This window comes from Melospiza melodia, unplaced genomic scaffold (genome assembly GCF_035770615.1).
Source record: "Melospiza melodia melodia isolate bMelMel2 unplaced genomic scaffold, bMelMel2.pri scaffold_61, whole genome shotgun sequence".
NCBI classification, from domain to species: domain Eukaryota; kingdom Metazoa; phylum Chordata; class Aves; order Passeriformes; family Passerellidae; genus Melospiza; species Melospiza melodia.
In genome coordinates, this window is record NW_026948800.1 from 3,853,621 (window position 1) to 3,866,655 (window position 13,035).

Below are 13,035 nucleotides of genomic sequence, written 5' to 3' on the forward strand. Positions count from 1 at the left end.
TGGTGACTCTCAGAGGCACAGAAAGGTTTCGTGCCAACAAACACAAATTGAATATTTGAACAGTTTAATAACCATCACAGCTCTTACCTCAGCTCTCTGGAATGTCCCAGCAGCATCTGACATGTCCACCATCCCCATCAGATTTTAATGAGGAACAGTTTTAGACATAGATATAAGAAAAGGTAATTCTGTGATAGATATAAAGACAATTACGATGTCGCCTTACGTGATATTTATTTAAATTTCAGAAAGTTTGGGCAACTCCCTGAAGCTCAAAGCATGAAACCAGTCAGTTATGAGGCACTTGAATGACCACAGAGCATCAGGTGGAGGAAATCTGGGACCAGTGGCAAGAAGAAATATCCAGTTGGTCTGGTGAAGAGATGTCCTTAGACATGGCCATTTAACCAAGAGAGATGGAAGCACTTGATGAAAAAGAGATGGATTAAATAATAGACTAATTATTGGTGACACAAGTAGATGGGAAGATCAGTATTTCTTCTCCTGCCATCAGTACACTTCCAGGAAATCCCCGTTTCTGGTGGGAAAAGGTTGCCATTCCTTAAGAGTATTCAAATTGCACAGATAATCAATATTTGTTTGTATATTATGGAACTAACAGGTATTAAAACCTGAGCCCCTTTCCAGGCAGACATCAGTTGTGTGCCCGTGAAAAGGCAGGGCCACTTGTGCCCTGAGGTGCCCAGCTTCGATAGGATCACTCCGAGAGCACCTGAGGGAGAGCAGAGCACCTTGCAAGCTGCAGGTCCCTGACAGCCCCGCAGGGCTCCTGTCCCATCAACATCTGCTCTGCTCCAGTCTAAACAGGACCCAGCATGGTGCCGGGATCATCAGAGAGCTGAGATGTGTGCTGGAATTCAATGTCCTCCCTATCCCGCAGCAGCCCTGCATTTCCCTCCTGCAGCCTTGGTCTCCAGCACAGCCATGGAGGCTCTTTGGGCTCTGGACTGTTGCTGCAGCCCCCAAGGGCAGCTGAGCTCTGCCTTTGGCACAGTCAGGCCTGGACAGCACAGGCCATGCTCAGCAATTCCCTGTGTGTGCCTGGCCTTGCTGTCAGCCCCGGCAGCGGCTGCGTGGCCCCTTTGTGGCCCTGTAATGGCCCCGCCATGGTGGCCCAGCCCCTGTGCAGGCCCAGCCCAGGCCAGGAGCATTGCGGCTGGGAACGGCCCCTGTGCCGTGGTGCCCACAGCAGCCCTGGGGCTCTGTGCCCCATGGCCTCCCTGCTGGGCAGCCTCTGCCAGCTCCTGCAGAGCCCCTGGCACCTGTCAGCCTGCACAGACAGCCCTGCCCCAGGCTCTGCCGGCCTCTGGGCCAGCACAGAGGCAGCCAGGGCTGGCCATGGCCAGGAACAGGCCCTGAACCCGGCAGGAGGATGGAGCTGGGCCACAGCCAAACTCAGCCCAGGCCAAAGCTGGGCTCAGCAGCCAGGGCTGCCAATGCATGGGCACAGAGGCTGGTGCTGGCAAATGTCCTGGGCCCCCTCCCTGCTCTGTCCATGCCACCAAGGGCACAGGGCAGCCTCCTCTCTGGGCCACTTGCCTGTTTGCAATGCCTTGCACAGGTGCTGGCCCTGCCCCACAAGGCCTGGCCTGAGTCCTGCCCCTGCACGCTCAGCCAGGCTGAGATGGACACTGATGGTTTCTGGGCCAGGCTCTCTGAGCCCAGCCCAGCTCCCTGCAAGCTCTGCCAGCTGCCCTGAGCTCTGGGCAGCACCAAGGGCCTCTCCCCAGCCCAGCCCAGCCAGCTCTGGCCCCACAGCTCTGCTCAGGCAAGGCTGCTCTGGGCACTGCCCCACGGCCTCAGCCCCTGGCAAGGGCACAGCAGCAGCTGCAGCTGCCACAGGACTCAGCCCCAGCCATGGGGGAAGGTGCTTGGCCAAGGCCAAAGGAGGCTCCCTGGCTGCCCTGCTCCCCTCGGGCTGAGGTGCTGAGGGCTCTGCAGCCCCTGCTGCCATCCCATCTGCCCAGGGCAGAACACGAGCCGCTGCCTTGGGGCCCTCAAGAGCTGCTCCTTCCGCAGGCCCAGGGCCCATGCCAAAGTTGGGCCTGCCAAAAAGCTGTGCCCATTTATGTTCATTGCTGCTCTGATGGGGATGGGTTCTCAGCCACTTGGAGGTTGATGATGAATTTTATTTCTCCAGAGGCCTCTTTTTTCTTGAGGTCTTCCGTTCAGAAATTCAGTGTAAAAGGCTAATAAATATTTGTTCCAAACACACCTGAACAAGAAAAGCCCTTGGTAATAATCTAAATTTTCATGTGTTATTGGTTAATTAGACAGATTTCAGAAGTCTATTTATAGTGAATATACTGTATTTAAAACATTGCAGAGAGAATTGTTTTTTCCTGTTTTCTTATTTTGTTCATAGATTGATATCAGCAATGTCCAATTGATTTTGATCCCCAGCACCTCTTCATGCAGTCTGAGCAGATATGAAAATCCAGACCCTTCATGGCTGACAATCAATCACACTTTGTCTCCATCTCCTCCTCACCATTTCCCTCATCCAACCCCTGGCACTCAGAGCAGCTGAGGAATGGAGTCACATCCAGGGGTGTCCCCAGGGCTCAGAACTAGGGCTAGGTCAGTTCAATCTCTTTATTGCTGATCTGGATGAGGCCATCGAGAGTACCCTCAGTCAGTTCCCAGGTGAGCCCAAGCTGGGTGGGAGTGTGGCTGTGCTGGAGGCCAGGAAGCTCTGCAGATAGATCTGGACAGGATGGAGCCATGGGCCCAGGACAATTGGATGAGGTTCACCACAGCCAAGGGCTGGGTCCTACCCTGGGCTTACACAACCATCCCAAATCCCTGGCCCTACCCTGCCCCTGATCCCCATAGCCTGTCCTGTTTCCTTCATCCCTGCATTGCCAGGGACTTTGTGGGATAAGGGAGCTCTGCTCTGGCTATAGAGGGAGGTCCAAGTGCTACCACTGGAGTGGGAACCACAACTCATCATGTTTGTGTCTTTTGGGGGGTGTGGAACTGGTGACACTCAGAGGCACAGAAAATTTCTCTTCATGGCAAACAGGCCCCAGTTGAACAGGACACCATTTCAAACCAATCACAATCCTCCCTGAGATATGTGCAACGTCCCAGCAGCATCTGATGAGTCCACCATTCACAGGTGATTTCCATACCAAAATTAATTTCTGAAAAAAGAACAATTAAGTTCTTGTATCAGGATGCTCATCCTGGAGTGGGAGCAAAACAGCTCAAACAATTCCTAGTTTGCAAAGCTGTCAGTGGTGGATGGAGAAGGGAGGGCAGGCTGCTCTTGGTGTTGAGGAAATGCTGAAAGCAGCCTGACTCATTTCATCTCCTCATGCCCTGGCTCATCTCCCCTCTTTCCCCTTCCACCCATTGGCTTTTGTCTCCCCCCAGGCCCCCTGGTGAAGATCCTGACTCTGTGTTCTGCATCCCCTCCTCGCTGGCACTGCCAGGCTGGGATGAGGAGCCCCTCAGCCTTCCCTGCTCCAGGCTGGACAAGCCCAGCTCCCTCAGCCTCTGCTCACAGCCCAAGGGCTCCAGCCCCACCTTGGAGGCCCTTCCCAGACCCTGCTCCAGCTGCCAGACATCTTTCCTGCCCTGGCCAACCCAATCCAGGCCACAGTGACTGGAGAACCAACGTCCTTGATGTCCTGGTTACACAGCCCTGGCTCCTTGTCCCCATGCCAGGCTCTGGGGTGGATCCTGTGGAACATCCTTTGGTGGAGGCTGTGGCTCCAGGTGGGCCGGGGGGATCCCGGGGGACAGTGACCCTGCTGGGCATGAACAGCATTGGACTTGTTGGGAGAAACTGTGAGGGGGAGCTGGGGTGGAGTGACCAACCCAGTGACCTGACACAGCCCTGCTGGGATGTCACACAGCTCGTCTGTGACGTCACAGCCTGCTCTGTGATGTCACAGCCCATTCTCCAATGTCACACAGCTGATCTCTGATGGTTGGTCACAGCTGGTCACAGCCAACTCTGTGATGTCACAGTCTGCTCTATCATGTCAGACCTCTGCCCTTTGATGTCACAGATGGCTCTGTGATGTCACAGGGGCAGTATATGATGTCATACTGATCAAACACCTCACATAACCTGCTCTGTGATGTCAAAGCCAACTCTGTGACCTCATGTTACCAGATGATAAATTGTCTCCATCAGGTGAGCTGACACCTGGACCTTGTTCTCCAAAACCCCAGGCCTATGGAAGCCACTCAGTGCCCATTGTGTGAGAAGGGGAACTGGAAGTTCAGCAGCCTCAGTGTCCTGCCAGCTCAGCCAGACCCACAGGAACATTGGGGTCCATGACCACCAGGGACCACCAGAGAGACCCCAAGACAGAACAACACATGGGTGAAGGGGAGGGGAAATATATGAATGATTTTGGGGAAACCATTATCATATTTATGTTTAGTCTGGGACAATCAATGAATATGTGTGCAATATACAGAATATAAACAGAAACTTTCCTTTACTCAGCCTGCAGGGCTTTGGGAGGAGCTGTCCCCTGTGCATCCAGCTGAATAAAGAATGCTGCTTCTTAATACTACATTGGGGTTAAGGAGTTCTCTCTTTTACTGAATTTTTGGTAACACTCCCACTGCCAAGGAAAGTTCTGTCTGCTGCTGTTCACAACAGAGAAGGGCTGGTGGCAGATGTGGGGCTCAGAGGTTGCCTGGGACACAGTGACCATGAAATAATTAGGTTTTCAATGTTCTGGGAAAGAAGCGGGGGCAGCAACAAAACTTCTACACTGGAATTAGGAAGGGCAGACTTTGGCCTGTTTAGGATGCTGATTTTGTGAGTACCAAATCAGGTCCTGATTTTTTTTAAGGAAAACATCCCTTAAAAACAAAGGGGTCCAGGAAGGATGGACACATTTCAAGGAAGTAATCTTAAGGGGGAAGGAGCAGCCTGTCCCAGTGTGGCAAAAGATGAGCTAGTGAGGAAAATGACTGGCCTGGCTGGCCATGGAGATTTTGTGGCAAATCAAGGGTAACAAGAGGCCCTTCAACTTTAGACAGAAGGTCAAGCAGCTTAGGAAATGTTTATGGATTTTGTGAAGTTGTGCAGAAAAAAAGTTAAGAGGTGAAAGCTCAATTAGAGTTTAACCTGAAAACTTCTGTGAAAAAAAAATAGACAATGTTTCCACAATTAAATTAATAGCAAAACATGGGGTAAGGAAAACCTCTACTCTTTATTGGATGCAGTGGGGAATATAGTAACGAAAGATAAGGAGAAGGCAGAGCTACTTAACATCTTGTTTCTCTCAATTTTTGATATTAGGGCAGGCTGTCCTCAGGACAAGTGCTCTGCTGAGCTGGTAGATGGGCACAGGGTGCAGAACAGCCCCTGGAATCCAGGAGGAAGCAGTTGGTGACCTGCTGAGCCACTCAGATGCTCACAGGTATGTGGGATCAGATGGGATCCATCCTAGGGGGATGAGGGAGCTGGTGGATGAGCTCCCCAAGCTGCTCTCCATCATTTACCATCAGTGCTGGCTCAGCAGGGAGGGCCCAGAGGACTGGAGGTGCCCATGTGAGCCCATCCCCAAGAAGGGCTGGAAGGAGGAGCTGGGGAACTCCAGGCCTGTCAGCCTGCCCTGGGTGCCCAGCAAGGTTATGGAACAGATCACCTTGAGTGCCATCACAGGGCACCCACAGGATGGCCGAGGGGTCAGAGCAAGCCAGCATGGATTCCAATGTCTGCATGGAATGGTCTGGATGAGGGGATTGTGTCCAACATCAGCAAATCTGCAGATGACACCAAACTGGGGGTGAGTTTGGATCTGATAGAGGATGGAAGTAGGAGGGCTCTGCACAGGGCCCTGGACAGCCTGGATCCAGGGCCCAAATCCAATAAGGTGAGCTTTAACAAGCCCAAGTGTCAGGTCCTGCAATTTGGCCACAACAACCCCTGCAGCGCTACTGGCTGGGGACAGAGTGGCTGGAGAGCAGCCAGGCAGAAAAGGACCTGCAGGGACTGATGGACAGCAGGGAGGGCATGAGGCAGCAGAGTGCCCAGGTCTGCAAGAAGGCCAATGGCTCCTGGCCTGGATCAGGAATGGTGTGGCCAGCAGGAGCAGGGCAGGGATTCTTTCCCTGTGCTGGGCACTGCTTGGGCAGCACCTCGAGTGCTGTGTCTAGTTCTGGGTCCCCTGGGGTGGGGAATTAGAAGAAATTTGTATCAGGAAGAGTAAAGAAAGCCAAGGTGAAGCAATGGAAATGCTCAGGGCATTTTGGGAGTGGCTGCCAAGCAGCCCTGGCTCTGAGCAACAGCATCTGCTGTGGCACAGGAAACTCGCAGCTGACGGGAACAAACTTTCTGGCTGACTGCAGAGGCCCGGACAAAGCTGAGTGGTTTCCCTGGTGTCCCCCAGCCCTTGCTGGCCCCAGGGGCTGATGGCATTTGTGCTCCCTCAGGTTCATGTCCCCACAGCAACAGCATGGGGGTGCTCACCCTGCTGTGTGCAGTGCAAACAGGGGCTGCTGAGCCAGTGCTGCCGTGTCTGTGCCTGCAAGGATGGGGCACCTGTGTGAGCTGGGGGAGAGGCCAGGGCTGCAGAGGGGGGATGTTGTTGGCAGCTCCATGAGGACGCTCTGGGACGCTGCCCTGGGCTGTGCAGCGCACTGGGGATGGATCAGCCCCTGCTCTGCTGCTCCTTCCCATCTGCCCCAGGGCCCTTGCAGAGCACCAGCTGTGTCTGTCCTCAGCTGCCATGGCAACCCTCAGGACAAAGCGGTGCCAGGGCTGCTCCAGGTACAATTCCAGTGACACTCGTTGGTGCCACCAGGTGCCATGGTAACGTCCACGGGGACCCAGTCCTTGGTTTGGTGCCATGGCAACCAATGCCCGGCCCAGTTGTGATGGTTGGTGGCCATGGAAAGCTGCCCTGGCCCCGTGCTCAGGGCTGGTGTCAGTGCCCAGAGCCAGAGGGGATCCCTTGCTGGGGGCTGTGCCATGGCCACCTGCCCTGTGCCGCACTGGCCGCTCAGGCACCAGGAACCAGCAGCCACCGGCACTGCCAGGGCCAAAGGCCAGGTCAGCCAGACAGAAAGGGGCAGGGCTGGGCACTGTTTCCATGGCAACCGGCACTGCGGGGACACCTGGGTCACCTGGCCTGGCAGTTGCCATGGAAACCCCTGGCAGGGACTGAGGGCACAGCCCCTGGCACTGAGACACTGCTGGGCCGGGTGCTGAGCACAGGGCTGGGCACGCAGAGATGGTTTTGTTCTTGCCGAGCTGCAGCACAGCCAAGGCCTGTCCTGCCCCTCGTCCAGCCACGCTGGGGAGGGGCTGGGGCTGCGGGGGAGCTGGGCAGGGGACACAGCCAGGACAGGGGACCCCAACTGACCCCGGGCATAGCCCAGACCAGAGCACATCATGCTCAGGGTGTGAAGGGGGGAACAGGGAGGAAGGGGGGAATTTTGGAGTGAGGGCTTTTGCCTTCCCAGGGAACACTTAGGCAAGAGGGCCCCTGTGTCCCCAGTGGGCAGGGTCACTACCAAAGACACAGACACCAACTGAAGGAATTGTGTCATTTATATCATGCACAGCTGCAAAGAATTACAAAAGGATAAGCTCAGAAAAGCACATGATCATTAGCAAAGATTTACAAAAGAATAAGTCAGCAATCCATCATAACTCATCATTACATTTTGATGACTAACCCCTTGATGAAACACTAGAGGTGTTTGTGGCAGACAAAGATTCTGGCTGACTATCAAGGTACACCTTACAGACATCAGAAGTACTTTAGTGACACTGTTCTTCATTCTTTTTTCTCAATCCCATTGGAATTAGGAACAAGAATTCTGTTGTGCCTGGAGCTGGCACCTTTTTAATTCCAGAATAATGCCCCCAGGCCCTTTGCTGTTCAACTTTACCATGCTGTCGGTGGCTAACAAGGCCTGGGGGGCCCTTTCCCCTCTGGCTGGAAGGGGCTGGGTCCCAGTCCCTGAGGGGCACCCAGGCTCCTGGATGGAATTCCTGTGCAAGTCCCTCAGTGTCACAGCAGCCTTCACATGGAGCCCCGTGGATCAGAGCATTTTCCACAGGGGCCCTTGGGGCAAACAGGGAGATTTGGTCTGGCAGGATGTGTAAAAATCCTGTCAAATCTCCTTGTTCTCACACAGAATCCCTGGCTGCAGGGACACATTCCCATTGTTCCTGCCCAGGGTTCAGGACTCAGAGTTGTCTTTCCTAGGAGCTGTTCCTTCAGCTGCCTCGGAAGGGCCATTTGGCCTCTGGACCCACACTCTGGCTCCATTATTAGGGCTGCTGGATTCAAACCCTTTATCTCCACAAATGGTGGTGATTGGAGCTGGATCTCCTTTTTTCACAATCGTTCTTAAAATTGCAAGATCAGTAATTGTGCTACCCTGTCATGGGGTTGAATAATCCAATCCTGGTCACTATAGTTTAACAGAATTACTGTAATTTCTCCTTGATATTCTGCATCAATTCCTCCTGCCATGACAGGAACACTTTGCAAGGCCAAGCTCCAAGGGAGCAGTTATCAAAGCAAAGTGTCCTGGAGGAATCTGAATTCCTGTTTTGGTATTGATAGCTCTCATTTGCTTTGACATTCTCCACATTATTTCCAATGCATGAAGGCCCAGCCCTGCAGCCTCTGGGCCGGCCCTGCCAGGGGCCATCACAGCCAGAACAATTTCCCAGGCAGCCCAAGTCTCACTGCCCATGGCTGGATTTGCAAACTGGGGGCAGCCGTGCACAGCCAGGGGGTTCCATTTCCCCAGTGGGCCATTGTGAAGGACATGGAGCACATCTGGGAGATGAGTTCTCCATGGACAAAGGTTCTCATCTCCTCATTTTTCCAACTGCTCTTTTAACAACCCCTTCACCCTTTCAACCAATCCTGCAGCTTGTGCATAATCTGGTACATTAAAAACCCTGCAGGCCTAATCACTGTATTTTTCACAGGAGCAGACAAAGCATTCTGCATCACAGTATCAGCACACCCTGTAAAAATAGCCAATTTCCTCCCTTCCTCCTTTTTCATTGTATACAATCTCACAAAGTTGACCACTGACATGAGGGTCCTGGCCAATTCTGTTCTGTAGGGTATTTAGTGTTACATCTCTGAGCATCCAAAGCTACCAAATTAGTATTGTCAGCACTATTTGACATTATTATTATTTTAAATATAGATACACATATTGAAATACATATAGACAGATAGATACAAACATATATATATAAATATATATATAAAGACATATATATTAATGCCTTCTTATTCTATAAATACATATATTGTTATTTATTATATTGATATTTCACTTGTACAAATGCATCTGAGCTCAAGATTAAAACCTTTTTCTGTTGCTCCATGTGGGAGCATTCCAACAATCATTGTTCCTTCTGAAGGTGCTGTTTCCAATGGACTCTTAACAAATTCAGCTTTGTCTGCCCAAACCCACAAGGTCTTTTCCTTTTCCATTTGCAATTTTCGGATGCATTTGAAGCCATTCAGGGGTGCAGCTTCTTTTACCCGACTGCCCCACTGCCGATACAGGGATCCAACCTCAGCCCACTCCAGAGCCAGGGAACTCCAGGGAAGGGCTTCCCAGCTGGGAATTTCTGATGGGACTGATTCCTCACATTGACACTGAACAAGTGACATTTTGTTGGCATCTTGCCAGACTGTGCCAGTTTTGTTTTGCCAGTGGGCAGGGTCATCACCAAAGACACAGACTCCAACTGAAGGAATCAGTGTCATTTCCTGCAGCTCAGAGCAGCAAAGAATCACAAAAGGAGCAGCTCAGCAATGCACCCAACCATCCCCACCAAAGATTGCCTGCAGTGATTAAGAAAGATCCAGCAGCATTTACCCTCAGCCTTTACCATCCCCCAGACCCACACAGCAGCTGGGGAAGCTGTCACAGCCAAGGGCTGCAGAGCCACTCCTGGGCACTGGGAATTCCTGCAGGTGCCTCCAGCCCCAGGTGAGGCTCCAACCCCGCTGGGAGAGGGCCCAGCTCTGACAGTGCTGAATGAACAAACTGACAGCACTGCTAGTGTGGCAACATCTGCTTTCTTCCTCCTCTTGGGTCCCTCCCAAAGCCTGGCCAGGGCTCAAGGAGAAACCAAGGGAGCTGACTTTGACCATACAGCCCCAAACAAGGCCAGATGTCAGATTTCATGGCCTTGTCTGGCTTCTAAATACACAAAGGTCAATACATGTTTCACTAATGAGTGGCTACATCTATCTCAGTGCTAAAAACCATGCACATTTCATTAGGGAGCAGATACAAAGATAACCTTTGCTTGGAAGGTTCATCCAGAGGCCACCTTGGGCTCAGGGCCTGCTGTCCAGGCCTCACTCAGGGCTGGTGTCCAGGCCTTGGCACTTCAGGGACATGGTTTAGTGCTGGGCTTGGCACTGCTGAGTGACCGGCTGCACTGGGCAAGCTCAGAGGGCTTTTCCAACAGAAAGGATTCTGTGATTCCATGATTTTATCCACTGCATTCAGCTGGGGCTATTTTAGCAGCATTCCTATGCTCCAAAAGTTCCCTCTTGCCCAGATCCTGTGGCCTGAGGCTTCAGCTCCTTCAGCTCCTGGTACTGAGCTGCTCATGCTGAACGAGATGGCTTGGAGAGAAGAACACAGTCCATGCAATTCCTTCTGGGACACGGAGAGGGGAGGCTGTGCAAACAGGAGCATTGTTTGCTGTGGCCTCCTCTCTGCCCTTCACGCCTTTCACTGCTTTGAACCAGCCAAGAGCTTTCTCCAAGAGTGCAATGGAGCAGCTGTTCCTGCTCCCAGGCCTGGCTTTCTCCAGTCTCTGCCCTTGCCTGGTTCTGTCCCTCTTGCTGTGCCCCCTGTTCCCCCAGGGCTCGCTGGCTGCTGCCCAGGACTGTGGCACTGGCACAGATCCAGTGCTCCAGAGCCTCCTTTCTGTGCCCTTGGAGCTGCCTGGGCACAGCAGCCTTTTCCATCTGGAAGCTCCCCATGGACAGGGAGTGCCCAGCTCCGTTCCTTGCACAGCCTCCAGGAGCCCAGGGCTGCCATCTCCAGTCCCTGCTGGCACTGGGGGCTCCCAGGTGCCTCAGGCTGCTGTGACACCGCTGCACACGGGAGGCAAGAGGGGCAGGGGCTGTGCTCAAAGTCAGCTCCATCTGCTGCTGCTGCTGCTGCTGCTGCTGCCGTGGGGTCATTTGTGCAGTCCTGTCTGCCCAGAGTCAGGGATCAGATCCTGCCAGTCTCTTCCAGCCCTGGCTGCTCAGAGTTTGGGCCTTGGAGCCTCAGGTGGCCAAAGGCAGCTGCTGCTGGTGCCTCTGTTTTCCCGAGTTCAGCAGTGCTGCTCCATCAGTCTGTGCCCAGCAACGGGGAAAAGCCTCAGCCCTGCAGGGCCAGGAGCTGCCGGGCTGTGCCTGAGCAGCTCAGCCAGCAGGAAGGGAGCTGCTCCACACAGGAACCAGGAGCAAAGAAAATTCCTTTTGTAGGACATGTTTTCTATTGAAAGGAAAAAAAATAAAAAGCAATAAAAAACTTTATAAAATGTGAAAGGTAACAACAAAACCCAAGTCTGCAGTCGAAAATCTTCTCTAACTTTGATTTAAGAGGTAACTGATCTTTTGAAACAGTACTCAGTTATTTATTTTGTAAATGTGCTGATGGCATGGATCCATCTTACTTACCTCAGCAATCATTATAAAAAGTTTTTGGGGATTGTTTCCAATATTGTTATTTTAAATTGTGGTCAAAGAAAGAGGAAATTGCTTTGTGCCATTCCAGCTCCAAGCAGGACTGGGAATGGAAACTGTGTCGAAGCACAAATCCTTTCCAAGATGATCTTCCTTCTCAGCCTCGGAATGAGCTACACATTCCTTTTGAAACTGTCATGGATTTCTTAGAGACACAAAGTCCCACTTACAGCTTTTTGCTCTTGTTTGGCAGTGCAGAAGGGCAATTCTCCATCCACCAGCTCCAGACTGCACTGCCTCAGGAGCATGGCCAACTTGCCAGCTTTGGCCCACTCGTGGCAGTTCTAGAGGAGGAACAAAGTGCAATTGCACAATTCCAGCCAGTCAAGAAGGAAGAATGGGACACAGAAAACACCCTGTGCAGATCCAGGCATTCAGCTGGGACTGTGGAGAGTTTGGGTCCTTGCCAATTGGATGTGTGTCCCCAGCTGCAATCTCTGGGCCTGCAGCAGAGTCTCACTCACCTGCCAAAGCAGAAAGCTCAGGCGCTGTGCTTGCAAGGGGCTCGTCTGATGCAGAGCTGTCAGAGCAATGTGAGGGCAGAGCCAGCCCAGCTGGGCCCAGGGCTGAGCCCAGCAGAGCCCTGGCAGAGCCCAGAGCAGCCTCAGCACCCGCAGAGCCCGGCTGCAAGGAGAGAAAGCAGAAACCGCCCATCAGCTGAGGGCTCCTGTGCCCTTGTGCCAAGGCCTGTGGTGCCCAGGCCATGCTGGCTGTGCCCAGAGCTGTGCCCAGAGCTGCCCATCCCTGCTGCCTTTGGCAGCAGAGCAGGAGGGCAGCACATGTGCCCAGCCTGCAGCCAGCCATGGCACATCCAGCCCTCAGCAGCTGCCCAGAGCAGGATGCTCCTGTGCTTGCTGCCAGCTCCCAAAAGCTCTGATCCCACCCTGCCAAGCACACAGGGACCCACCACACACCACCCACGGCTGCAAGAAAAGCTGCTCCCAAACCATGGCCTCAGCCTTCTCCAAGGGCATGGCCCATCCACGCCACAGCTGTTCCCCAGCACTTCCCCATTCACACTGGACCACCTGGAACATTTCCTCTGGAAAAATAAACAACACATTATTGAAAAGAGATTAGAGACAAAAAGGGAAAACAAGAAAAATAGTAAAAAGTCTTATCTCTGTCAGAGCCTTGAGGAAGGCTCCCTCTTGGGTGAGGGAAGCCCACACTTTCTCTCTTCCCCCCTGCACTGCCCCCCAAAATCACGGTGATCCCAAAGCAAACAAGGGCAGTGGAGCAGCCCAGCCCTTCCTTGCCTGCACAGCAAAGCAGCTGTGCACAGGTTCTGAAGTCC

The 13,035-nt window shown here is 52.9% G+C and overlaps 1 protein-coding gene across 1 annotated transcript in view; it reads right to left on the bottom strand.

Moving 5' to 3' along the window:
- Positions 1–718: 718 nt before the first annotated feature.
- Positions 719–13,035, bottom strand: part of LOC134413925 (olfactory receptor 14J1-like) — a gene marked incomplete at its 5' end in the record, with an annotated part of 28,573 nt that continues 16,256 nt past the window's right edge. Inside the window, one exon of the mRNA XM_063147945.1 lies at positions 719–733. Coding sequence (XP_063004015.1) covers positions 719–733 — 15 coding nt within the window. The remainder of the gene's footprint in view (positions 734–13,035) is intronic.